The sequence below is a fragment of the Bos javanicus genome, chromosome 28, assembly GCF_032452875.1.
Source record: "Bos javanicus breed banteng chromosome 28, ARS-OSU_banteng_1.0, whole genome shotgun sequence".
In the NCBI taxonomy this organism is placed as follows: Eukaryota; Metazoa; Chordata; class Mammalia; order Artiodactyla; family Bovidae; genus Bos; species Bos javanicus.
This window is the reverse complement of record NC_083895.1, coordinates 42,689,797-42,715,208: the sequence shown is the minus strand read 5'-3', so window position 1 is coordinate 42,715,208 and position 25,412 is coordinate 42,689,797. Positions and strand designations below refer to the sequence as shown.

General features: G+C 36.2%; 1 protein-coding gene across 4 annotated transcripts in view; it reads left to right on the top strand.

Moving 5' to 3' along the window:
- The window catches only part of WAPL (WAPL cohesin release factor), a 77,011-nt gene that overhangs the window by 35,275 nt on the left and 16,324 nt on the right, over positions 1-25,412 (top strand). For all 4 annotated transcript variants that reach the window (XM_061405551.1, XM_061405549.1, XM_061405550.1 and 1 more), the window contains exons 5-9: positions 19,684-19,779; positions 20,829-20,981; positions 21,252-21,388; positions 22,101-22,212; positions 24,004-24,231. In XM_061405551.1, coding sequence (XP_061261535.1) covers positions 19,684-19,779; positions 20,829-20,981; positions 21,252-21,388; positions 22,101-22,212; positions 24,004-24,231 — 726 coding nt within the window. The remainder of the gene's footprint in view (positions 1-19,683; positions 19,780-20,828; positions 20,982-21,251; positions 21,389-22,100; positions 22,213-24,003; positions 24,232-25,412) is intronic.

Genomic DNA, 25,412 nt, shown 5'->3' with positions numbered 1-25,412 from the left:
CCTCTTCATGTGTGTATGTGTGTGTGCGTGCATGTGCACATGTGTATTACATAACATTTTACCCTGTCCATTTGAAAGTAAGTTGTGGAGTTATACATCACATGCATTTCTCAAGAAAAAGGACAGTCTTCATAGCTAACTGTGGTTATATGATTAGTAATTCTTTGATATAATCTGATGTTCAGTCCATATTCAGTTTTTCTCAACTCTCTAAAATGAGACATATATTTTTTTCCCCAAACTGAACTGATTTACGTGTTATGTCTCTTTAATCTTGAGCAGTCTCTTCATCTTTTAAAATTCCCCATGACAGTGATTTTTTTTTTTAAGAGCCCAGGATATCTGTCTTGTAGAGTGTTTTCACATTCAGAATTTAACTGATTGTTTCTTGATGATATAAGTCATTACCCCACTGTGTTAAAATAGTATAGTGTCATAGAACACTGAAATTAAGTTTGTATGTTTGACTAGGCTGAGGTTAAACGTGTTTTGGCAAGAGTACCTCAAAAGTAATATTGTGTATGTTGTATCACATTGGCAGCCGTGTAACACCTGCTTATTCTGCTTAGTACTGACTGCCTGCTGAACTGCTGGGCACATGGCTGCCTCCACAACTGTCCAGTTGTGATCACTGGAGCCTCAAAAATAAAAGTATATTTTTCCTTTTATAATTTAGTTAGTAAGCTTCTGGGAGTTACTTTGGCGCCATGTGAATATTCTATTGCCCATTAGGTTTGGCCAGCACAACCATTTCAAGCTATTTCTTGTCTCCTTTTGATACAGCCCCATCATCTTTGAGCACTTTTTTCGCTTTCTGCACAGATGATGACCCAGAGTTTACTTTCAGTCATGGAATCATTCATTCATCTAAAGATCAGTTCTTTCTGTGGGGATTAGTACTTAGAAACCCAGAACTAAGTGCTGTGTGTATTCATTGCTTCTAGACTTGTTCATTGGATAGAGCTATGAAATATATTGAAAATAAACTGAGTTAATAGTTTCATTTTAGATTTAACATTTCAGAATTTTGTACTTTGTTTTCTTGGTTTATTCTATAGCACACATTACTTTTTAAATTATAATACCGGTATTACTATGAACAGTAAATACACTGAAAGAAGTTTACGATTTCTTTCTAGCTCCTTTTGTCTTTAAATTATTTCTCTAAGGATGAAGTGATAGTAACGTGTTCCAAAGGTTTTTTTTTCTTAAGTTAATTTTTACTGGAGTATAGTCGTTTTATAGTGTTGTGTTTCTGCTGTAGTGTTTGAAAGTTTTGAGGTAATTTTTATCTTAGGTATTTTAATTTAGTATTCGAGTTCATTTGTACTTAATTTCATTTCTTTAACTTAGTTTTAAACTTTATATTGGATTCATTTCTTTGCTACTAGCATGACTTAGGAGGCAGCAGTGTACATGTACTTGACCCGATTATGAAGGAATCTCTCTGGCCTAAAGTAAATCAGGTCATGCAAGCAAGTAGGCAGAAGACCTATTTACTGTTGATGGATAATGTCAGAAGAAAATTAAGAAAATCATTATTATGAAACCAAAAGAGCTATGAGTTTGAACTCATTTGAAAGATGTAATATAGGTAAAGCCCTGCCTTAAAACAGTAGTGCTGATTTAATCCCCAAAGAGGCTTCAGTAAACTTTTCATTTCATTTTTAACCTTCTATTGAAAGGTTTACCCCAAACCCTTTTTAAGTGGAATTGTGTCAGAATTTTTTTCACTTAGATATTACTACTGTTTAGGTGGGTCAGTAAACTTCAAAAATGAGACTTTGATCCTGAGTGTTATAGTACTTTAATGAAAAGTAATAATAATGCTTTAGATCCCATGGAAATTACATATCCTTATGAAAATATCCAAAGAATTTAGAAGCCTACGTCAGCAAGAGAGCAACAAGAAGCTAAGCAGTATAAAATCCTTAGGTCTTAATAAGAAATAGGTCATCCATTTGTCTTCAAGACAGCTAAAGAACTACTTGAATTGTTTAAAAGGAGAGAACCATTGAGAAACACAAAACTGAAATTTAACCTATTGAGTTTCGATGAGTATAAAGGAATAGAGCAAATAAATGGGATCAGAGTTTTAAGCATTTATAAATTCAGTGAAAAGAATAGATTTGTTTCATATATAAGAAATTATGATTCATGTTTTTGATGTTAAAAAAGACAAGCTCAGTTCTTCAAGGAGTTTTTATGTAGGTTACCCCCCAGATCTCCAGAAAAAAACGAAAGGAGGGGGTCACTAGGTAGTGGGTGTAGAAAGTGTTCTCAGCAGTTGCTCCATTTCTCCATTATAAGAGGAATACCCCCTGGTATTCACTGGTAGGACTAATAGGTCAGTGAGAGTATCTGGGTCTTCTCTAATCTGATTAAAGGCACTAATGACCTCATTTCTGAGTGGTGGAAAGGTGGCCCATGTCTTGCAGTGGCAAATTTTTCTCCTTACCTATCAGGCTTTCTTGGCTGTTTTGCATTGAGTAAATCTTTGTTATGGAGGGTAGCCCTGTACATTGGAGAATATTTAGCAACATTTCTGGCCTCTGTCCAACAGATGGCTGGTCCCATTCCTCCCCTACCCCCATACCCCTGTTTTCAACCAAAAATGTCTTGGATACTACTAAATATCCTATGGGGTTCTAAATGGGCCCCCCTATCATGTATGGCTTGAGAATAAGTTGCAGACTTAATGCTGATTACTCCCAAATACCGGGTTCAGTTCAGTTCAGTTCAGTCGCTCAGTTGTGTCTGACTCTTTGCGACCCCATGGACTGCAGCATGCCAGGCTTCCCTGTCCATCACCAACTCCCAGAGCTTGCTCAAACCATGTCCATTGAGTTGGTGATGCCATCCAACCATCTCATCCTCTGTAGTCCCCTTCTCCTCCTGCCTGCAATTTTTCCCCAGCATCAGGTATTGCGTTGGCCAACACAGTACCTTAGTTTATAGAAATGAGAGTACTTTACTCCCCATTGTAGGCAGATGCTTTACCCTCTGAGCTACCAGGGAAGCCCCATAGCTATAGTATACCCATCAAAACCATGTAGTTAATAACACTGATACAGTAATTGAGTGTAATCCACATATCCTGTTCAGTTTTCCCAGTTGTCTGAATAATGGCCTTTAGAGCAGAACAAATCCTACCCTCCCCAATCTTCCATGATCCAGTCCTGCATCACATGTTGTATTTAGTTGTCATAAATCTCCATCCTTCTTCAGTCTGAATATCTGTGTCTTTCCTAGTCTTCTCATGGCTTTGACATTTTTGAAGAGTTAAGATCAGCTATTTGTTGAATGTCCCTCAATTTGTGCTTATCTGATGTTTTCTTGTGGTTCAGTTCAGTTCAGTCGCTCAGTCGTGTCCAACTCTTTGGGACCCCATGAATCGCAGCACACCAGGCCTCCCTGTCCATCGCCAACTCCTGGAGTTCACCCAAACTAATGTGCATCGAGTCGGTGATGCCATCCAGCCATCTGATCCTCTGTTGTCCCCTTCTCCTCCTGCCCCCAATCCCTCCCAGCATCAGGGTCTTTTCCAGTGAGTCAACTCTTCCCATAAGGTGGCTAAAGTATTGGAGTTTCAGCCTCAGCATCAGTCCTTCTAAAGAACACCCAGGACTGGTCTCCTCTAGGATGGACTGGTTGGATCTCCTGGCAGTCCAAGGGACTTGCAAGAGTCTTCTTAGGTTATGTGTATTTGGTGGAAATACCTCAGAAGAGATGCTCTGTTTTAACTGCATCATACCAGGTAGCACACAATGTCAGTCTGTATCATAACTATATATGTTAACTATCCCCTGAAGTTTATCAGGTTCTTCAGCTCCTTATCAAGCTTTTACCCACTAGTTTTTTTAAGAAGTTTAGTTTTGGTTGTTCTGGGTTGTTTCTGTGTGAGCTCTTCTCTAGTTGGGGTGAGCAGGGGTGCTCTTCGTTGCAGTGCATAGGCTTCCCGTTGCTGTGGTTTCTCCTGCTGCTGAGCGTGGACTCCAGGGCGCGTGGGCTCAGTAGTTGAGGCTCCTGGGCTCAGAGCACGGGGCTCAGGAGTTGTGGCTCATGGGCTTAGTTGCTCTACAGCATGTGGTATCTTCCTGGGTCAGGGATCAAACAAGTGTCTCTTGAGTTGGCGGGCGGATTCTTTACCACTGAGCCACCAGGGAAACCCTACCTACTAGCTTTAGCATTGAGTTTTTCATGAATCGATCTTTACTCTGATTGTTGTTGAGTGTTTTTTTTGTGTGTTAATTGTATTGTTCCTTCCATAGTTGTTACTAGTTGGCCTTCTACTGTAAGGTAGATTTTTTTTCCCCCTCTCACTCATGTACATAAAGAATATGTGTATTTATATATTCTTATTATGTACATTATGTATTCATTATTACATATCCATTTATATATTAATTTCTTTATGTCAGTATGAACATGGATTTCTTGTTTTATTCAGTCATTTGTTACTGCTATTTATTTAAATAGTAGTACTATCATTATTTCAGTACTCAGGTTTTCTTAGATTTGGCCTGTGGGTGTTTTTTCAGACGGGCTTTTAACATGATCCACTATTTTGCATTTCCTTACTAATGACACACTAAGATGCTTGTGATACACATTCCCAGGCCTGGAGTCAGCTATGTCTCCAGGGACCCCTGTTTTCTTAGTGGAGAATGATCTTTAAAAATAAAATCTGGTCCCAAGGTTTGGTCATTTCTTCTGGGGTATCATTGCTTCTAGGCCTACTTTGAGTCAGCAGAGCAAGGCAACATGTGAATATATGCATTTTCTTCCTCTCTCTCACCACTAGTACCCACCACCCAGACACATATTTATTTCATATCTGTGTATTTTTAGAAACATCACTTCACACTGCTGCTGCTGCTGCTAAGTCGCTTCAGTCGTGTCCGACTCTGTGCGACCCCATAGATGGCAGCCCACCAGGCTCCCCCGTCCCTGGGATTTTCCGGGCAAGAACACTGGAGTGGGCTGCCATTTCCTTCTCCAATGCATGAAGGTGAAAAGTGAAAGTGAAGTCGCTCAGTCATGTCCGACTCCTAGCGACCCCATGGACTGCAGCCCACCAGGCTCCTCGTCCATTGGATTTTCCAGGCAAGAGGACTGGAGTGGGGGTGCCATTGCCTTCTCCTTCAGTTCATACTAGATACCTGCATTTCTAGTTCAACACCATGTTTTATTCTAGCCTTCCCGCTTTCTGCATTTTACTTCCCTTTTCCGATACTGAGTATCCTTAATACCGTCCTTTTGTATAGAGCCAGTTTCCTGGCCACACAGGCCAGCTCCTCAACTTCAGTGCCACTAGCTGAGACGTCCCACTTTCCTCTACCTGTCTTCCCATGTTAGAAAACATTAACTTTCTGTAAGCTTGCTGGCAGTGAGAATTTCCCCCAACTTCACCAGGAATGTAAAGAAGGGTTGTTTATAACAGAATTGAGGGCTGGCTGTGTGAAAAATGTGTCAGAAAGATGAGGAAGGTAAAAGTTCTGGTAAGAACATATTTAAAATGATTATTCAGAAAAGTTGTCACTTGGAAGGCAGAAAAAGTAAAGACATGGTTTGAGGGATTAGGTTGAAATAAACCTGGTTTTAAGTACCTGTTCTTTCTGTGTGTGGTTTTATTTGAACATCTGGTAATTTAAATTTTTGTTTTTCAGTGCTACCTTATTTCTGATCACTGGCTGTAGCCAGTCTCCCTGAATTCCATTATTTTGTTATTGCCATATATGTTCTGAGAAACTTAGATCATTTCTTTTGCCTGATCTGTTCTTTGATTTTGATCTTTCCATTCAGCTGTTGCCAGTTTGCTCTCTTCGTAAGGGATTATCCATATAATCATCCCAACTAACCTTCTGTGCTTACATTTTACCTTAGGCTTTGGCTGTCTTATTTTGCCAGTTAAGATTATTGCTGGGTCATTGATGAAACTAACCATAGTGTCAGTCTCAGTTTCAGTTCTCAAATATTTATACCTTCACTTTCATCATTTCCCTGTGGTTTTATGCTGGGCCCCTCTGGTAGTGTCTTTTGTTTGACTCTCAAAGGAACGTTTTGGACTTTTATTTTTCTTCCCTTCTGTTTTTCAATATGACACAGGATAGTAGGTTTTTTGGGTAAGTAAGTTAAAACTTGATTATCAGCTTGGTAATAAACTTAGCTGTATTTGAAAGTTAAAATTGTGTAAAGCTGTGGTTTTAAAGTGTAGTTTTTATGATTTTGTAAACTCATTTTTTGTTTTGTTTTGTTTTATAAAATGAGTTTATATAGGTTGTCAGTCAATTTAAACCCAGAATCTTAAAGTTGAAGTGATTTTAAAGAACACCTCTCACTCAAGAACAGATGTTCATTTATAGTATCCTTCTCTAACAGAACTCTGATGAAGCAGCTTATTTTTCTTCACATTGTTGGTTACCTTTGTTCTGTGTCTGGGGATTCATTGACCATCCCTGGATTCAGTCATCAAAACAGTATGAGATTTACTGTATTCTCATGGTATAGAGAATGGACTAGAAATCTGAGACACAGACGAATGTGAAGCCTGAGAAAGAGACGCTAACCACTGGTCTGCTGGTGAGAGGGTTGTTGGCCAGAGCATAAACATAAAAAAGCCACAGTTCCCAGGTTGGTGAGTCAAAGAGTTGTTGAAGCTGAGTGTGTTCTGGTTGAACCTGGGTATGGAAGAGGGTCAGTTTTAGTTTGCTTTTCTTTGTCATTGTTTTAGTTCAGCACATAACTACATGCATTTCACAGTGCTAGGTATTGGGGGTATGAAAAGGAAAAAGATAAATGTCTTAGTGAGGTATTAATAGAATGTTTTTCCCCATGGAAATTTTTGAGTAGTCTTAGTATTTCATATTTATTCCAAAGCAAGCATATCTCTCTTCCTTTTATATAGGTAGTATTTAACTTAAATATTAAACCAGGTACTTAAATCATTGATCTACATTCTATAAAGATATAGGAAAATGTAAGTTATTTTCTCTATGTGATCTAATTCTGGTGTTTTTTTTCCTTTAATATTCTGGGAGGATTTTAATAAGGCATAAAAATACCATTAATCTTTTTGTTTTCTTTAGTTCAAGTTCCTTTAAAATTGGAAAATTCAAAATACTTCACTGTGGCTTATTTCCCAGAAAATGAAGTTCAAATTGAGAAAAATGTAGCCATGAGTTAATCAAGAGCATGGGAATTCTGACATACTTGTGACATTTAAACATACAGAGAGAGAGAGAACGTGTTTTAGGGTGTTTATAGTTTGGAATTTGGTTTTCCAATTTGTAATACATTTTATTTAGAGTTCATTGGGCTTCTGGCATCTAGAATACTTTTTGCTGAACTTATTGATACTCCTATGACTTCATACTAATGATGACCATAAATTAGCATCAGATGTATAATACTGGGAGTTTTTTGAGGATGGTGACCATATATTTTTCCCCCCCAGCATTAAGTTCCTAGTGTCTGAGCTACAGAAAGTGTACATATATGTTTATTTCTAAGATTTTTGGAAGTATCTTTCTGCAAAGAATGTGTATAGTGAAGTGAAGTGAAAGTTGTTTAGTCGTGCTTGACTCTTTGCGACCCCATGGTCTATACAGTCCAAACTCTGCAGGCCAGAACACTGGAGTGGGTAGCCTATCCCTTCTTCAGGGAATCTTTCCAACCCAGAGATCAAACCCAGGTCTCCTGCATTGCATGTGGTTTCTTTACCAGCTGAGCCACCAGGGAAGCCCAAGAACACTGGAGTGTGGGTAGCCTATCCCTTCTCCAGGGGATCTTCCTGACCCAGGAATCGAGCCGTGGTCTCCTGCATTGCAGGCGGACTCTTTACCAACTGAGCTATCAGGGAAGCCAAAGAATGTGTATAGTACTAAATATTTGATTTTTATATTTGACAATTGGTCAACATCAAATCTGGGGAAATTTTAGCCAATATTCTTCTAATAGTTTTTGGCGCTTTTCCCCCCTCTGGGGACTGGTCTTACTTTGAATCAGCCTAAAATCAGCAGAAATTGCCTGTAGTCTAACAGAATCAGGCTTATTGACTTATTGCAGTAAAGGATACTGCACAGCAGAGACACTCACGGGGCATCTTACCAAAGAAAAGTTTTTATAGGATTTTGGGGGAACTGGGAAGTTTAGGTGAAATTTAAATGAAATAGTATTTGAGAAGTTCAGGGCAAAGTGCTGTTGTCTGTGAAGGGAATTAATTTTTGCCTTCTCATTTATTTATTGGGCTTGATGAAACTTTTCCCGGTGTGTGCTGCCATTCTATCCATCTTTTTAAAATTTTTTCAGTCTTGGTTTCATTTAGTTAGTTTAGATAGTTTTCTGTTGACCGTTTTCAGGTTCTTCAACAGTATCTGTGTGTGTTAGTCGCTAAGTTGTGTCCGACTCTGTGAATCCATTCACTGTAGCCCACCAGGCTCCTTTGTCCCTGGAATTCTCCAGGCAAGAATACTGGAGTGGGTTGCCATGCCCTTCTCCAAGGGATGCTCCCAACCCAGGGATTGAACCCAGGTCTCCCTCATTACGGGCAGATTCTTTACCGTTTGAGCTACCCGCTGCCTAGTCAGCTATTAATCCCAATTATTAGTTTGGATCTCTTTTATATCTTCCTTTTCTACTTAACATAATTGTTTCCCTTACCTTTTTACCTATGTGGGATATGGTTACAGTTATTTTCAATATCTTTTGTCACCTAATTCTGTCATCTGTATTGTTTATAGATCTGTTTTTATAGTGTACAGAGGTGAATTTGGTAGAACCAGGTTGAAAAATAACCAGGAGGAAATTGTGCTAAGAAAAAGTATAGATGTGTTAGTCACTCAGTTGTGTCCGACTCTTTGTGACCCCATGGACTGCACCCTCCAGGCTCCTCTGTCTATGGGATGTTCCAGGCAAGAATACTGGAGTGTGGGTATCCCTTCTCCAGGAATCTTCCCGACCCAGGGATCGAACCAAGTCTCCTGTATTGCAGGCAGATTCTTTACTGTCTGAGCCACCAGAGAAGCCCTAAAGATTGGATGAGTTGAAGCTAAAATTCACGCCCTTTGGTCTTTATGGATTTCCTAGGGACCTACCACAAATACAACTGTGAGCTTCTTAGAAGCCAGGGCAAAGAAGATTGTCAGGGGCCCACTGGCTTTTTAGGGAAAAATCATTAAAAATAGAAGACTCTTACTAACTTTGGGCAAGGTACAGGTTATGTTCTCATCTCTTTCTGTGCTTCAACTGAGAAGTATTGCTGTTGAACTTTCATTTGTTATGATTGTTTAATATTTTATTTAAGAACATAAATAAAGGATATCTTTATTCCTTCCCATTTTGTAGCGATTGCCTATATTAAAGTTGAATTATTCTTTTTATTACTCTTTGATTTCTTTCTTTTACTCTTGTCTGAATTTGATTTAGTTGTTTCATGGAAATTAAAATAATTAACTGATAGAATGATGATTTATACCTTTTCTATTTTACACGTTTTCTGAGGGAATTTTAAAAACTTTTTAATATTTTTATTTGGAAATAATTTTTAAAATAGTTTATATTTGGAAATAATTTAAAAATTATAGAAGAGTCACAAAAATAATATAGTACAATGAACATTCCTTACCCTGATTATCTTAATATTTGCTTTTTCATTTGTTCTGAATAGTTAAGGGTGAGTTTGTGTATGTACATATGTATCATTAGCCCTTTACTCCTAAATACAGTGTGTATTTTCTAGTTAATGTCCACATCATCTTTAGTAAATTTAACATTGTTTCAGTATTTTTACCTAATGTGTTGCTTCAGTTTTGTCATTTGACACAGTAATGTGCTTTGTAGCATTTTCCCCTCCCTGGTACAGGATCCAGTCTAGGGTGAGGTATTTTATTTAGCTGTTTAACTGTGTCTTTAGTCTCTTTTAACTAGGAACATTTCTATAGTCTGTTTTTTATGACTTTGACATTCCCCCGATCCTCCCTTCAAAAAATAGCTTCTCATTTTGGTTTAATCTGAAGTTTCCTCATGATTAGAGTCAGGTTATTCATTCTATGCTGAAATACTGTATAAGTGATGATGTATTCTGTTCAGTGTGCCACCTCTGGATGGATGTTAATTATAATCACCCAGTTAAAGGGGTAGGCCCTTATATAGTTGCTGTATGATTATTTTCTTCCTCTTGTAACTAAAATGCAGTCTTTGAAGAGACTGTTCAACTACTTTGTTCTTCATACTCTTCGATTTAATATGCATGATGATGCCTTTCTGATTCAGAGTTTAACTGTGCTGCTTGCAAAATAATCATTTAGTCAGTTCTCAACACTGCTGTAAGCATCAACCCATCCCTTTCCCCATTTGTTTTATTTACTTATTTTTATTTGTTTGGTTGTTTTATTTCTGTCATTATGGACTCATGAGTCATTACCTTTTAAAAAAATGGTTCATAATTCATTATTTATTTTATAAGTACATTTGTCATGATGTGGCTAGTGTGCCTCTTCTGTCACTGTGACATACCCCCATCATTCTGTGAGCACTTTCTTAGTTTTTGGCATAACACAGTGTTCGAGATTCATCTCATATGTGCTCTGCTCCAGCCCTGGAATCAGGCCCCTTCTCTGAGTTCTGTTCCCTCTAGTGAGGAGCAGAGACCAAGATTGGGACAGTAGACATGGTCTTCACTTCTTGGCCCTTTTTGGAGATGGAGATAGGAAATGCGCATCAAAACACATCCAGATTCCAGCATATGTATGCATATGCATATAGATTTCCGCACATATCTGTTCTAGAAATCATGAGTGCACACTACAATATTAGCCCGTCCCTGCAGGGTTCTCTCTTGCCTTCTGTCTTTACTCGCAACACTTTTACTCAAACCTGTAATAGGTCTAAAATAGTTACAGAGTTGCTTTGTCCATTCCACTGCAATAAATAACTCTACTAATGTGTTTAGGATTTATTTGTAATCCTGCACTTGTCCTACCCTACATTCTCTGTCTTGAGGTGTAAAGATAAATACTGTGCTCATAAGTTACTGAGATTAGTTCTGTCTGCCCGTCTCTTGGGCTTTCTGTCTTCCCTTCATTGTATTTGCTGTTCATTTGAATGGTGAGTAGGTTTGTTTGTTCTGGTTTGCTTTCACTTTTAGGTTTTTTCCTCCCTTTTATTTGTATTTATTTAATTTATTTGACTGATTATGCACAACATTAACATGCTTCCAAAAGTCAATACTGTACAGAAAGGTAAATTCAATGAAGGGTCACTTTGTTGAGCAGTGTTCTATCCCATCACTCACCCCTGGTCAGGAACTGTTAATTGTTCTCTGCTTTATCCTTTTTCTATTTCTTTGTATAAAAACAAGCATAAATTTTCTTATTTCTCCCCTTTCTTACATAGTAAAAGGTAGCATCTATATGTGTACTTTTGCACTTAGTTTTCTTTTAAAATTTTTGTTTAGTAGTAATTCTTAGAAATCGCACCATGGAAGTTCATATAGAGATCTTCCTCAGAGTATATATATTTTTAACAGGTTTTTTAAAAGAAAAGTCGACTTTAGATTGTGTTTTTTCCTTGTTCTATTCTTGCAGATGTTCTTTATATCCTTCAGATTGTTTCTTTTTAAGATTATATGTGTGTAGGATACATATACACAAGTCTGGTGTTGGCAAAATTTTATGTATTTATCAGATTCCTATCATTATTCATTCCTAACTAATTTCAGTAGCATTTGACTCAGCTAATGTATAAGAAATCTCAAATTAGTTTTCAGTAGCTGGCTTATTTTCTTTGGTTTATCCGTCCTTGGCTGTTTCTCTCTGGACTGTTTTCAAATTTATATATTGTCAGGGACCCATCTTCCTGTTGTGGTATTCTACCATCTCTATGGAGTATTGAAGAATACGAATAGTAAGAATGGGAAGGGGAGGCAGTCAACATCCCTAGAAGGCCAGGCTCCAGAAGGTGTACTGCACTTCTGTACATGTATCATTGACTAGAACCTGGTCATATGCCCACACGTGTAGCAAGAGATGTTGGAAAGTCAGGGCAAGCATGTGTCCAGCTAAATGAAGGGGAGATTGAATATTCTCTATTTAGCCATATTTCAAGATATTTTCAGCTTCTCTTTTTGTGTTTCTAAATTGGATAAGTCATCTCCCTAATACAACTGGTTCATTCTATATTTATTATATTTAGTGATAGTTTTACTTGTAAAACTGATGCTTGTTTCAGCTGATTTTTCTTTTTTTTGTTTTTGACTCCTGGCTCATCCTAGTATCTTTTTATTTTAATAATTGTTGAGCTGTAGCCTGCTTAGTAGTTTTCAGAGTGTCAGGTATTTTATTTTATGCTTTGTTATTTGGACTTTTTAGAGCTTATGCTCAGGTCATGCTGTTTCAGGGTGATATTCTGATGTGCAAGTACCTGTTTTATAAAGTTTTACTAAAATTTTTAGAGCTTATGCTCAAGTTATGCTATTTTAAGATGATATTTTGATGTGGCAATACCTGTTATAAAATTTTATAAAATTGTTACAAATTCTTTTGAAGGTAAAACAGCTGAGTAGCAGATAAATTGTTCTCGTGGATAGGAGTTGACAATTTATTCATAAAAATAACTGTCTCTTGAAAGTTTTATCTGTAGGGTTTAATTGAATCAGGAAAAATCTTCAGTTCTACTCATCCCATGTACTTGTGGATTATACCTTTGCTTAGTGCTCTATCTTCACACTTCTGAATGTCTAGTTCTTAGCAGTAGAGACATTCTTGGTTTTAGTTTAGGGGTAGGTGCAGTTTTTCGTCAAATTATGTCCTGAATATTTAAACAAACTAGGAAATTTTACTTTAAGGCTGTTTTGATCATAGTTTAAGACGATCTGAGATTATATCATTATGCTTAAAAGAAAGTTCTAAAGAGCCAAAAGGTACCCTAATCTTTGTGAAACTTTCTTCCTCAGATACTCTCTGCCTCTCCTGCCCATCTTAAACAAAAAGAAACCTTAAGAATTAAAAAAAAAGTGATATCCAGATTAATTTTCTCCCTTCTTGTCACTGAAGTGCGACACACGCACCGTTGTGCACTGTGGCACTCTGCTTTTTCAGAAGTCATTCAGTTGTAGTGCACGCTGACAGAGTTACTGCTGAGAGTGCAGTTGTGTTATGATATCCTTCTGTGGGTAAGGCTGCTCCTGCTGCTGCTAAGTCGCTTCAGTCGTGTCCGACTGTGTGTGACCCCATAGACGGCAGCCCACCAGGCTCCCCCATCCCTGGGATTCTCCAGGCAAGAACACTGGAGTGGGTTGCCATTTCCTTCTCCAGTGCATGAAGGTGAAAAGTGAAAGTGAAGTCGCTCAGTTGTGTCCGACTCCTAGCGACCCCATGGACTGCAGCCTACCAGGCCCCTCCGTCCATGGGATTTTCCAGACAAGAGTACTGGAGTGGGGTGCCATTGCCTTCTCCGGTAGGTAAGGCTGGATGGATTCAAATCAGCTTACTGTATTTGTCCTCATTTAGTACACAGTGCTCTTTAAAACTCAGAAATAAGTTTGGTACTGCTAAAAAGTTCACATGGCTTAAAAGCAGTTATTCCAATTTTTTCCCCCCTTTGAGAGCCAGCTCAATAAAGAATACCATAATATTGTCATTTCTTCTTAGCTTTTCATGAAAAAACTCTTCTTACCTCTTTTTTCTAATTGTGATTCAACAAGCCAATTTGTTAACCATAGCCTTGCATTATAATTATAAAAATTGGTCCATTGTTTTTGTAGAAATTGAATTCTCTCTCATAGATAAATGCGTCATGCGCCATGCATCTGTCACTGGCATATTTTTTCTTTAGCTGTAACACAGTGTTACATTTGAGGTTCTTATTTGTCATGCCCCTGGAGAATTGAAACAAAGGAATAGTATGTTAGTATGTTTAAGATTACTAGGATTGATGATTCCAAATCTTTAGGATGTTAGAATAGTCTTAAGAGCTTTTTTACTTTTTTTTTGTTTTTGTTTAAGTATTCTTCGGAGTAGATTTCAGAAGAAATGGAATCCACAAATAAGTTTAACACTGGAAAGATAAGGAATCTAGTTAATATGATACATCTAGTTTTTAAACCAGAATAAAAATGAACAAGATTTAAGTAAGCCTGGTAGTGCAGTCGAAAGGACTCAGTTACAATTTAGCTGGCTTGCTGAGTGGTAAGAGGGGTTTTGTTTTCCATGAAAAGTTGATGGCTGTCTGGTGTTTTTGTAGGTACTGTACACAGTACCGTGTGTGATGTGTACTTAGGTGCGTGTGAAGTTGCTAGACTATTTGGAATGATGTCAAGAGCTCAGAGTCCGTGTTGGTTGTATCTTACCTCTGACCCGTGCCCCAGTGTGTCCGTATTAACCACATGCATATGTTTTTTTATTTTAACTTTTAAGTAGTAGGGTGTATCCTCAAATCCTCCTGCTCCCTATAATAAACCCTATATTAACTTTGTAAAACTTTGAAACAATTAACAGTAGGGAACAACAGTTCTCATTGGATTCACTCTTTTAGATTAGTCTTCAGCATTAAAATGGCAAAACCTTGTCAAAACTTTTAAAATAATAGTGTTTACTAAGCCACCTTAATTCAACAAAGTAAATAAAATGTTCATGAGTGTATCTTTTGAATATAACTTGTGTATTTATTCTGTATACTGTTAAGCTTCAAATGCTTTTCAAAGTTCTTTTTTTTATTGTGATAAAAACTACAACATGAGGTCTACATCATAGGAAATTGTTAAGTGTGTAGTAACTGTTAAGTGTATGTTAATTGTAAGCACAGTATTGTACTGTGGTTCTCTAGAATTTTTTCATGTTGCCTGACTGAAACTTTATACCCATTGAATAGCAACTCCCCATTTTGGCCCCTGTCCAGCCCCTGGCAACCACCATTTCTATTTTTATTGAGTTTGACTAGAATTCTTACAAGTGGAATCATGCAGTATTAAGTCCTTCTGTGACTGGCTTATTTCATTTAGGGTAACATCCTGAAGGTTCATATTATAGCATATGATAGGATTTCCTGTTTTTTTTTTTTTTTTAATGGCTGAATAATGTTCTGTTGTGTGTGTAACATTTTCTTTATTCTCTGTTGATGGATAATTAGGTTATTTCTACCTTTTGCCCATTTTAAAAAATACTGCATTGAACATGGAAGTACAAATATGTCTTCGAGATCCTGTTCTTAATTCTTTTGAATAAATACTTCAAAGTGGGATTGCAGGATCATATTTGTTGTTCAGTTGCTTAGTCGTGTCCGGCTCTTTGTGACCCCATGGACTGCAGCATGCCAGGCCTCCCTGTCTTTCACCATCTCCCAGAGTGTGCTCAAATTCATGTCCATTGAGTCGGTGATGCCCTCTAGCCATCTCATCCTCTGTCCCCTTCTCCTCTTGCCCTCAGTCTTTCCCAGAATCAGGGTCCTTTTAATGAGTCAGCTCTGCGCATCAGGTGGCCAAAGTATTGGAGCTTCAGCTTCAGTCCTTTCAATGACTATTCAGGGTTGGTTTCCTTTAGGCTTGACTGTTTTGATCTCCTTGCTGTCCAAGGGACTCACAAGAGTCTTCTCCAGCACCGCAGTTTGAAAGGATCAGTTCTTCAGTGCTCAGTGTTCTTCTGTTCAAGTCTGTTGCCTGTTTTTCTTTTCCTTTTTTTTTTGCTATTGACTTATAGGAGTTCCCTGTATATTTTGGATAGTAATCTCTTATCAGACAAATGGTTTGAAGATTTTTCTCCTGTTCGGTAGGTTGCGTTTTCCACTCTTGATTGCCTCCTTTGCCGTGCCGCAGCGTTTCATGCTGCAGTGCTAGCTGTTTGCGCTTGCTTTCGTTCCTTGTGCTTTTGTGCTTGTGCTTCACGGCAAGAAGTCATTGGTGTGACCACCGTTAAGTACCGCCCCCCCCATGTTTTCTGGGAGTTTTAGCTTCAGGTCTTACCTTAAAGTTTTAAAATATTTTTGTGTATGGTATAAGATGAAGGTCAAGTTTCATTGTTTTGCATGTGGATATCTAGTTTTTCCAGTACCGTTTGTTGGAGAGACTATCTCCACTGGTGAAGATAATTTGACCATATATATGTGGATTTATTCCTGGGTGTTACATTCTGTACACTTGGTCCATATATTTGTCTTTGCATCAGTACCCTACTCTTGATTACTGTAGCTTTGTAATGTTTTGAAATCAGGAAATGTGGGGCCTCTGGGTTTTTTGTTATTTCTCAAGACTGTTTGGCTATTCCGGGTCTTTAGAGAGTCCATGTAAGCTTTAAGTTTGGTCTGTTTCTATAGAAATTACCGCTAGGATTTTGACAGGCATTCCATTGAAGTTGTAGATCACTTTGAGTAGTGTGGCCATTTTAACTACTAAGTCGTCTAATCCATGAACAAAGGGTGTTTTTCCATTTCTTTGTGTCTTTTAATTTCAGCGTTTTGTAGTCCTCAGTGCACACAAATCTTTTGCCTCTTTGGTTAAATTTATTCCTGAGCATTGTATTCTTCTTGATGTTGTGAATGAAATTCCCTTCCATCTCTGCTTCTGATGTCCTCTGTTGGTGTGTATAGTGCAGCCTTGTATCATGTTGTTGTTCAGTCACCGAGTCGTGTCTGGCTCTGTGACTCCATGGACTGCAGCATGCCAGGCTCCTCTCTTTGTCCTCCACTATCTCCCAGAGTTTGCTCAAATACAACTTTATTGAATACATTTTTATTTGTTCTAATGGGGTTTTTTTGGTGTGAAATCTTTATGGTTTTCTATATACAAGATTATGTCATTTGTGAACAGAGAAAATGTTTTTTTTTTTAATTTGGATGCCTTTTATTTCTTTTTCTTGTCTAATGACTTTTGTTATATGTTCAGTATTGTGTTTAATCAGTGAGAGTGGACATCCTTACCTTGTTACTGATCTCAGAGGAAAAGCTTTCATTTTTTTCACTGTTGAGTATGATGTTAGCTGTGGGCCTTTTAAAATATGACCTCTGTTGAGATAATTTCCTTCAGTTTCTGTTGTTGAATGTTTTTCATTAAAGAGAGTTGGATTTTGTTTAGTGGTTTTTCTGCACCAATTGAGATTATTATGTGATATTTGTCCTTCACCATAAAGGTGGTGTATCACATTGATTGGTTTTCATGGTTGAACCAACCTTGCATCCCAGGAATAAATCCTATATATAGTTAGGATGTATGATCCTTTTAATGTGCTGTAGAATTTAATTTTCTAGTATTTTGTTGAGGATTTTTGCCTCTGTATTTATCAGGGATATTGTTGAATTTTGAGATGAATTAGAACAGTATATCCCAGTCTGCTTTTTATAATAGTATTTGTTAACAGAGTATGTTTATGTCAGTTATCCCTTTTATTGCAGTCCTCTGTTATGTGAGTAGATTGTGTGTGTGTGTGTGTGTGTGTGTGTGTGTGTGTGTACAGTCCAATTTTCTGAACTCAGACTTGCACATCATCACATAATAGTTATTATAATTAGTACTATCAGTGATAATACTTGTATACTACATACTGTTTCAGGCACTCTAATATGTGTTTTACATACATTTAATCCTCACAACAACCCTTTTGCAGTAGATACTGTTATGAATGCTGTTTTATAGATGAGAAAAATATTTAGTAACAAGTAGCAGTAGAACTTACTATTTACCTGGATTTTAACCCACACCATGTGGTTGCTGTCTCTCCTTTGTAACTGTTAGGTGTATTGCCACTTGCAGTTAACTAGAAGGGGGTCTGTTTAATATACATCTATATTTTACTATTAATTAAAAAGATTTTATTGGAGTGTAGTTGATTTACAGCATTGTGTTAGTTTCCGGTGTAGAGCAAAGTGAATCAGTTACACATATACATATACACACTCTGTTTTAGATTCTTTTCCCATGTAGGCCATTACAGAGTATCGAGTAGACTTCCTGGTGCTACACAGTGAGCTCTTACTTGTTTTATGTGTAGCGATGTGTATGTTTTATGTGTAGTAGTCCCAATCTCCAGGGTCTGTTTAATTTAGAGCATTGACTTCTGCTGTTTTGTTACTGGTGGAAGCGGATAACCTTTATATTATCCAAAATATTCTTACTTGAAATCAATGCTTTTTAAAAATAAGTGCTTCAGGTTTGAGGCACCTATTCTTTTAAAAAGTCTGTTATCTTCCTGGGCTTATGGCTGTGCTTTGGGTATTTGAGGTGAAATGAGGGATCTAACAACTAGCAGGCATGTAAATTATATAGATATTGAGAGAAAAATAGTAAGGAATAGAGGTTTAAAAATTTATGTTGAGTCTGCTCTGTGTGGTTGTGCCTCACAAGGCCTGATAAGTCATTGCATAAACTGCTTTAGTGTACTAACACTGCATTACTTTATGCTAATATATAAGAATCCTAATGTGTTTGTGTACACAGTACAAGTGAGACTTTCTGCTTGATGTAAGTTTCACAGTAGATTCCTTTTCACATTAAGATTTTCTAATAAAATTAGTATGTGAATTAGTTTAAACTCTGTCTTTTGAAAAATCAGTTCTTCTGGAGCTTACACAGTTGTTTTTGTCACAGCATGGTTATTTTGAAGAAAATATTTATATAAAAAGATAACTTTGTATGATGCTCAATTCCAATAATGTTACTTCATTGAGGCTAGTAAGGGAAGATGGTTAATTTTTTATGTAGATTTTTGGCCAGCCTTGAAGTATGTTTCTTTTCTTGTTCTCCTTTGTTTTTTATATGTAATACTGAAAATACAAAGATTATTAATTATACTCTTACAAACAAAAAATCTCTAATGAGATTATTTGAAGTTTAAAGGGCATAATTTAACATCATTTTGTAAATAATGGAGAAAATGTTATCAGTCTGTTTAATCAGTTTCCTTTTGAAAATGAAGATTTGTTCCTTTTAATACAGATTTAATTCTGTGGATTTGATTATGCAGGCTCATAGTTATTTATACTCAGTTTTTAAATTCAAAGTGTTAAAGCTGAAGGGTCTTTTTCATAAAGTTTATTGTATATTGATTTGGCAGTAAACTAACTTGTAGTAGGGTGGGGTGATTTACATCTTTATCCTACCCAGTATGCATTTTTATACATTTTGCATGTATTTTAGTATGTAGTACTGAATTAGATTCCACTGTGTTATGTAATATTTGGTATACATACCATATTTACCTTTATATAAAACCTGAAAAAAAAAACCCTGAAAACTTTAATAATGACACTCATCTGGAAACACACCAGTTTCACCTAAATGAATAAGGACTTTTATCCCTTCTTATAAGCTGGCTGATTTTCATTGTTGGAAGAATGTAGGGCATGAATCAGTAGTATGAGGAATAAAGAACAGGTTGAATTAACTGTATTGATTAGTAAGTTAATATGAGCCAAACAAGAGGTTTAAATTTCTTTTCTTGGTTGGTAATAGTTGCCCAGAACACTGATTGTTGATTTTGTGTCAAAATAGGACAGTGGCTCCATATCTGCCATTGGCGTGGTAGGAGCATAATGGTAATATAAATCAGAGATTGTGTATCTTGGCTTCCCAGTTGGTGCTAATGGTAAAGAATCCAATTTATATAAATTATTCTTTGTGATTTTTAGTTTTAAAATGTGACAGTCTTATAAGGATGCAGAGTAAGATGGAAATAGTTGATATTTTTCTCTTTCCTCTAGTCTCCTACAAAAGCCGTATATAATGCTAGACATTGGAATCATCCAGACTCAGAAGAACTACCTGCACCACCAGTAGTAAAACCTCAGAGTGTCACAGTAAGTGAACTGTACTCTTCAATTTCATGTTTGTATGAGGAATATTAAGCAGTTGCTATCTTCATTCATAATTTGAAAGTCTCTAGCTTTTCTGTTTAATAGTTTATTTTCAACTTCTTCACTAAAATTTAGTGATTTTAGTTTAATTTACTGGAAAAGTAAGGATTGTGGGCAGGACAACAGAAATTCTGGTGTTACTAGGTTATGAATGAAGGCCTTAAAAATACTGGACAATTCTTGATCCACATTTTATGGAATTTTTAAATGATGGAGAGCTATATCAGTATATCCTACACTGATCTTAAAGTGGCTTTGAGTGATTAATTTGTTTTTTAGAGCAGAACTTTTTTCTTGCATTATACTAATACCTTTCAATTCAAAACACATTTGAAAAAGATTTGTAGCAAATTATTTGCTCCAGAATAACTGGTAGGATCATGCATTAATACTTACAGACTAATAGTGACACCTCAGTCATATGGAGCTATCAAAGAATGAGTTCTTTATAGACAATAAAAAATAGGGATAGAGATCATCCTAAAATGTACAGTTCTCTGTCTTCTTGATATATTAAGCTCCTTTTAGTAGTATTAAACCATTATTGTGCATATTAGGTATTATTGTGCATGCTCTTATGGCTGATTTTTTTCTACCGTGAACTGTGGACTCCTATACTTTACAAGTTCTTTTGTCTATCTGTTGTCGTTTTCCTCTTCCTGTCTCTCCTGAGTTGTTTGTCAGTGCTATTTTTGTATGTCATTTTGGTTCTTTATTCCTTCTAATGATTCTGGACATGGATAACTAATTGTATGAAATGTTAGGTTGAAAAGACCAGAATAAATTCCTGAGTGGTTCTTCTGTGAGTAAAACACATATAAGTCTTACCTGATAGTGCATGGAATTTTTGAAGTATCCCCAGAGGCCTCCCCCTACCTTTGAGGGCGAGAATTGGGGTTTTATTACTCTAAAGCTAAATTTACCAAGTAGATGAGATGTTACTATTTTTATATATTTATTTAGAACAACTAATTTAATACCTTTATTAATAGGTGAGGCTGTCTTCAAAGGAGCAAAATCAAAAAGATGATGGAGTTTTTAAGGCTCCTGCACCACCACCCAAAGTGATAAAAACTGTGACAATACCTACTCAGCCCTACCAAGATATAGTTACTGCACTGAAATGCAGAAAAGAAGACAAAGAAGTAAGCATCCATATACAGTTTTACTGAGTGTGGATAGAATTTTGTATGTAATTTAGCCTTTTAATGTCTTGAGCACATATCAGTAAACTGAAACTGAGTTTTGAACCACGAACTTACTTTGTCCTACTACTACCAATGTTTTTAAAACACTTGTTGGTTGCCATCTAATAAACTTACTTTATACACTTTTAAATACAGCAGAGCAAGTTCATAGATTTAAATATGCTACTTCGTAGTTACAGAAGAGGCGGACTTATTTTTTCTTGGCAGTTGTATACTGTTGTTCAGCACGTGAAGCACTTCAATGATGTGGTGGAATTTGGTGAAAACCAAGAGTTCACTGATGACATTGAGTACTTGTTAAGTGGCTTAAAGAGCACACAGCCTCTAAACACACGTTGCCTTAGGTAAGATCTTATTTTTATATTTGAAAATTGTATGCATGCTCCGCATTAAAATTTTTTAGCTCAGTGGAGCCAAACATTTGCAGTTTTTGTTATCATAGTTGTAGGTTATAGCCAGTGATGTTAAAATGTGATTGATTTCTTTTAAGGGACTTGATCCTACATGGACTAAAGAAAGTTGGATGGTACAGCATTTTATCATAGCATAGGCTTCAGTTTCCAGATGTTTGAAAGTGTTATGCCAAAGAATCTTTTCTTTTTTAGCGCCAGATTTTATATAAGCAAGTGATAAATGATTTAAGCATGTTTTGATTTGGATCATCTTTGGCATACTATAATGGTTTGAAAATCTTGGTTTGAGTGAATTATCCAGTCATTTGGAATATGTCCAATTATATATTTATACTTTTTATGGATCAGAAACATGGAAGATACCTAAGATGTTTTTGCGTTTAATGGTAGCAGTAATATAAAGGATACACTGAAGACAGTCGTGTATTATGTGTTTTTTTAATATAGCGTACCTAATCACGTACTGTGCATCAGTGAGTATTTAATAAATTTGGTTTGCCCATGTGATCTACATGGGCAATGCTTTGACACACATAAACCCCCAACCCCCGAGCATTCCATTGTTTATTTTAGGTATTATGCAAATTAAAACAAAACACACTAGCTATTTTCAGTCCCCTTCACCTAGTCTCTTTTCTTCCAGTGTTATTAGCTTGGCTACTAAATGTGCCATGCCCAGTTTTCGAATGCACCTGAGAGCACATGGAATGGTAGCAATGGTCTTTAAAACCTTGGATGATTCCCAGCATCATCAGGTATTTAAGTTTCTGGGGTTGAGAAGCATTATTTTAGAATTCTAGTTTATATTTACTAAATTTGTTTTTGTTGTTTAGTAGCTAAGTTGTGTCCCAACTCTTTGCAACCCCAAGGACTGTAGCCTGCCAGCCTTCTGTCCATAGGATTTCCCAGGCAAAAATACTGGATTGCCATTTCCTTCTCCAGGCGATCTTCCCCACGCAGGAATTGAACCTGTATCTCCTGCATTGGCTAGGCAGATTCTTCACCTCCACCAGTGAAGCCCCATATTTGCTAAATATTTAGAAAAACTTAATGCCAGGATTTTTTGCTTAATAAATCATTTCAGACTATTTGCTCAACATTTTTTCCTCCTTGTCAGTTTATACTGTTAACCATTGTCTGACATGACATACCTACCATACTGAATACTTAGTTCTGTAAGCATTGATTACCTTGAATCAGAAAGTACTTGGGGAGGAGGGGGGACAACTTTTACTACTTTGTGATATTAATAGCATGGATAAAAACTTTAGATATTAACATTTTAAATATTTTGCTTGGATGTTGAATCCCATTGTGAAGAGGAATCACATCTTCATCTTTATTATGACTTGACACTTTCTCTTAAAAAATAGAGCATATTTACATATAAAAGTTAGGTTTAACATTTTCAAAGTTAGAAAAAAATCATTACTAATCGTAAGTGGTGGTAATTTGAAATGGCTTTATTATATTTTTATTCAGGAAAATTATATTTGAAGTCTAGATTAGGTAACAGAATCTAATACTGAGTCTTCTGAAACTGAAAGCAATACACTTAAGCCCAAATGAAGATAAGTCAGTTACCAAGTTGTAGCAGGTTCAAAACAATGAGGAAGAAGAGAAATAAGAATTAATGTGCTTTCTTACGAAGTTATGAGAGGACCAAAGCATTAATATATATTCTTAGCAGCAGTGGATCTCTAAAGCCTTATTTCCAAACATATTTTGCTCTGTAAGCAGTTAATTAGAAACCTAGTTTGAATTTTAGAGATTTAAAGTTTAAATTTTAGATAGTTAATTGTGTTTCTGTGCATTGAAATTCATGTAAGATCAAGTACACTTCAATTAGATATATAGAAAAAATGTTTAAGTACAGAATATCCCAAATGTTGGGAATATTCTAACATAGACCTCTTTGTTCTGTTAATGCTTATCTATATCACCTTCAGTACATGTAGAGTTTATAAGCTGAATGTGCTAACTACCTGATCTGAATGATTTTGAGAGCACATGATATTAATGATTTTTTTAAAAAAACTACTTGGTTCAACCAGACCTGATAGGTTTATTTTAAAGAAATGAGTCTGATATGTTTCTTCAAGCATCCTGAGTTTATGTATTAACACAAACTCAGCTGTGTTTATTTTTTTTAAATACATTTACATTATTGATTTTAAATGGAAATTTGACTTCACTATATTATAAAGAGCAAAGAGTGAAGTATAAAGTAGGATTATATAGCTGAAAAAAAGGTCTTGTAAACTCTTCATTTAGCACAGAATGGCCAGAAAAAATATAATTCCACTTAAACACTTCTGAGACATTTGTATAGAGAAAGTCTGTAGAAAGGAAAATTTTAAGCTGTGGTACTTTATGTATTTATTGAAATCACATTTCCCTAGAATATTTTAAGAGGGAGATTTTCACTGAATAAAACATTTTCAAGGTTTCTAAATGTAAACAAATGTCAAAATAGTCTTTTGTTGCCTGAAATTGTCACTAATTGCTTACATTAACTTTTTTTCCCCTTTTTGGGTCTGTTGAAGAATCTGTCCCTTTGTACAGCTGCCCTCATGTACATTCTGAGTAGAGATCGTTTAAACATGGATCTTGATAGAGCTAGCCTAGATCTGATGATTCGACTCCTAGAACTGGAACAAGATGCTTCTTCAGCTAAGCTGCTGAATGAAAAAGACATGAACAAAATCAAAGAAAAAATTCGAAGGCTCTGTGAAACTGTACACAATAAGCACCTTGATCTAGAAAATATAACGGTGAGTTCCTTCCTTTGGTTGTAAAATGAAAATGTCAGTTTTTTTAAAATGTAGGAACTACATTTAGGCTACTAGGAACTTGAATTCTTAACACTATATGGGTTTTAGGAATAAAGATTTAAAGGATCTTAAGAAAGAGCCATATTCAGTGAGCATTCATTTATTTCAGAGTATCTCAGGATGTCTGATTAACTGCTGCAAGGGACCAAGACTCAAAAGGGGGATTCCTAGGCATGAACCCCTCCGTAGAGCAATGTCCCTCATACACAGGGTCATGGCCATGGCTATGCTTATGCTCAGTACAACTCCCCAAGTTTAAGATGATTATGTTGCTTTTGGTTGATTTTAGTTTTACTTTCCTCTGGCTTTTTTAAAAACTCGTAGAATCAAGAATATCCCCAAAGATTAGTAGGCCAGTGGAAGATAACTGGCCTTGTCATTTTGAAAAAATAAGATTATTTATTTATATATACTTGACTTTCAGACAGTTCCTACATTGTATAATTATTGGTTTTTCTACTGTCCACTAAACTGAAGACTGCAATATTTGCTTTCAAAAATTACAGAATGCTTTGTGCTAGCCATATAATGACTTATGATTATTGCTCTTCTTAGTTAAGGTAGAGTAGGGAATAGATTCAGGTAGAGTGGGAGTTGAGGGGGAAAGCAAGTTAACATTAAAAGATAGGATACAAAATTGACATGTATTTAGTACTTTCACTTACTAAGATTAGAAAATAGCTATTATGCTCAAGTGTGGATAAACAATCATTCTACCTCACCAAACTATTTGTATCCTAATTTTAAAATACATTCATACTTTTAATGTTAACATTTTTAGAACATACACTGTTTTTTAATGCTATAAAGGAATGTTTGAGCCTATAATTTTTATTTGCTGCATAATTGAATAAATACAGCTTTTAAAAATTATTGTTACTATCATCATTATAATTTTCTCTCCCAACATTTAGATTCTTTCCAGGCATTTGCTCTTAAATAAAGATGATAAACTTGCGTGTTGAATTTTTTCCCATCATTTATTGAATTTACTAGGATGGGAAATACCAGTATAATAACTGTGCGGTGTTAAGTAGTTAACTCACATGATTAAAACGAGAACACACAGTTGCTAATATTAGGATGCGGTGTGCCCCCCCGCCCCCCACCCTTCAGCTAAT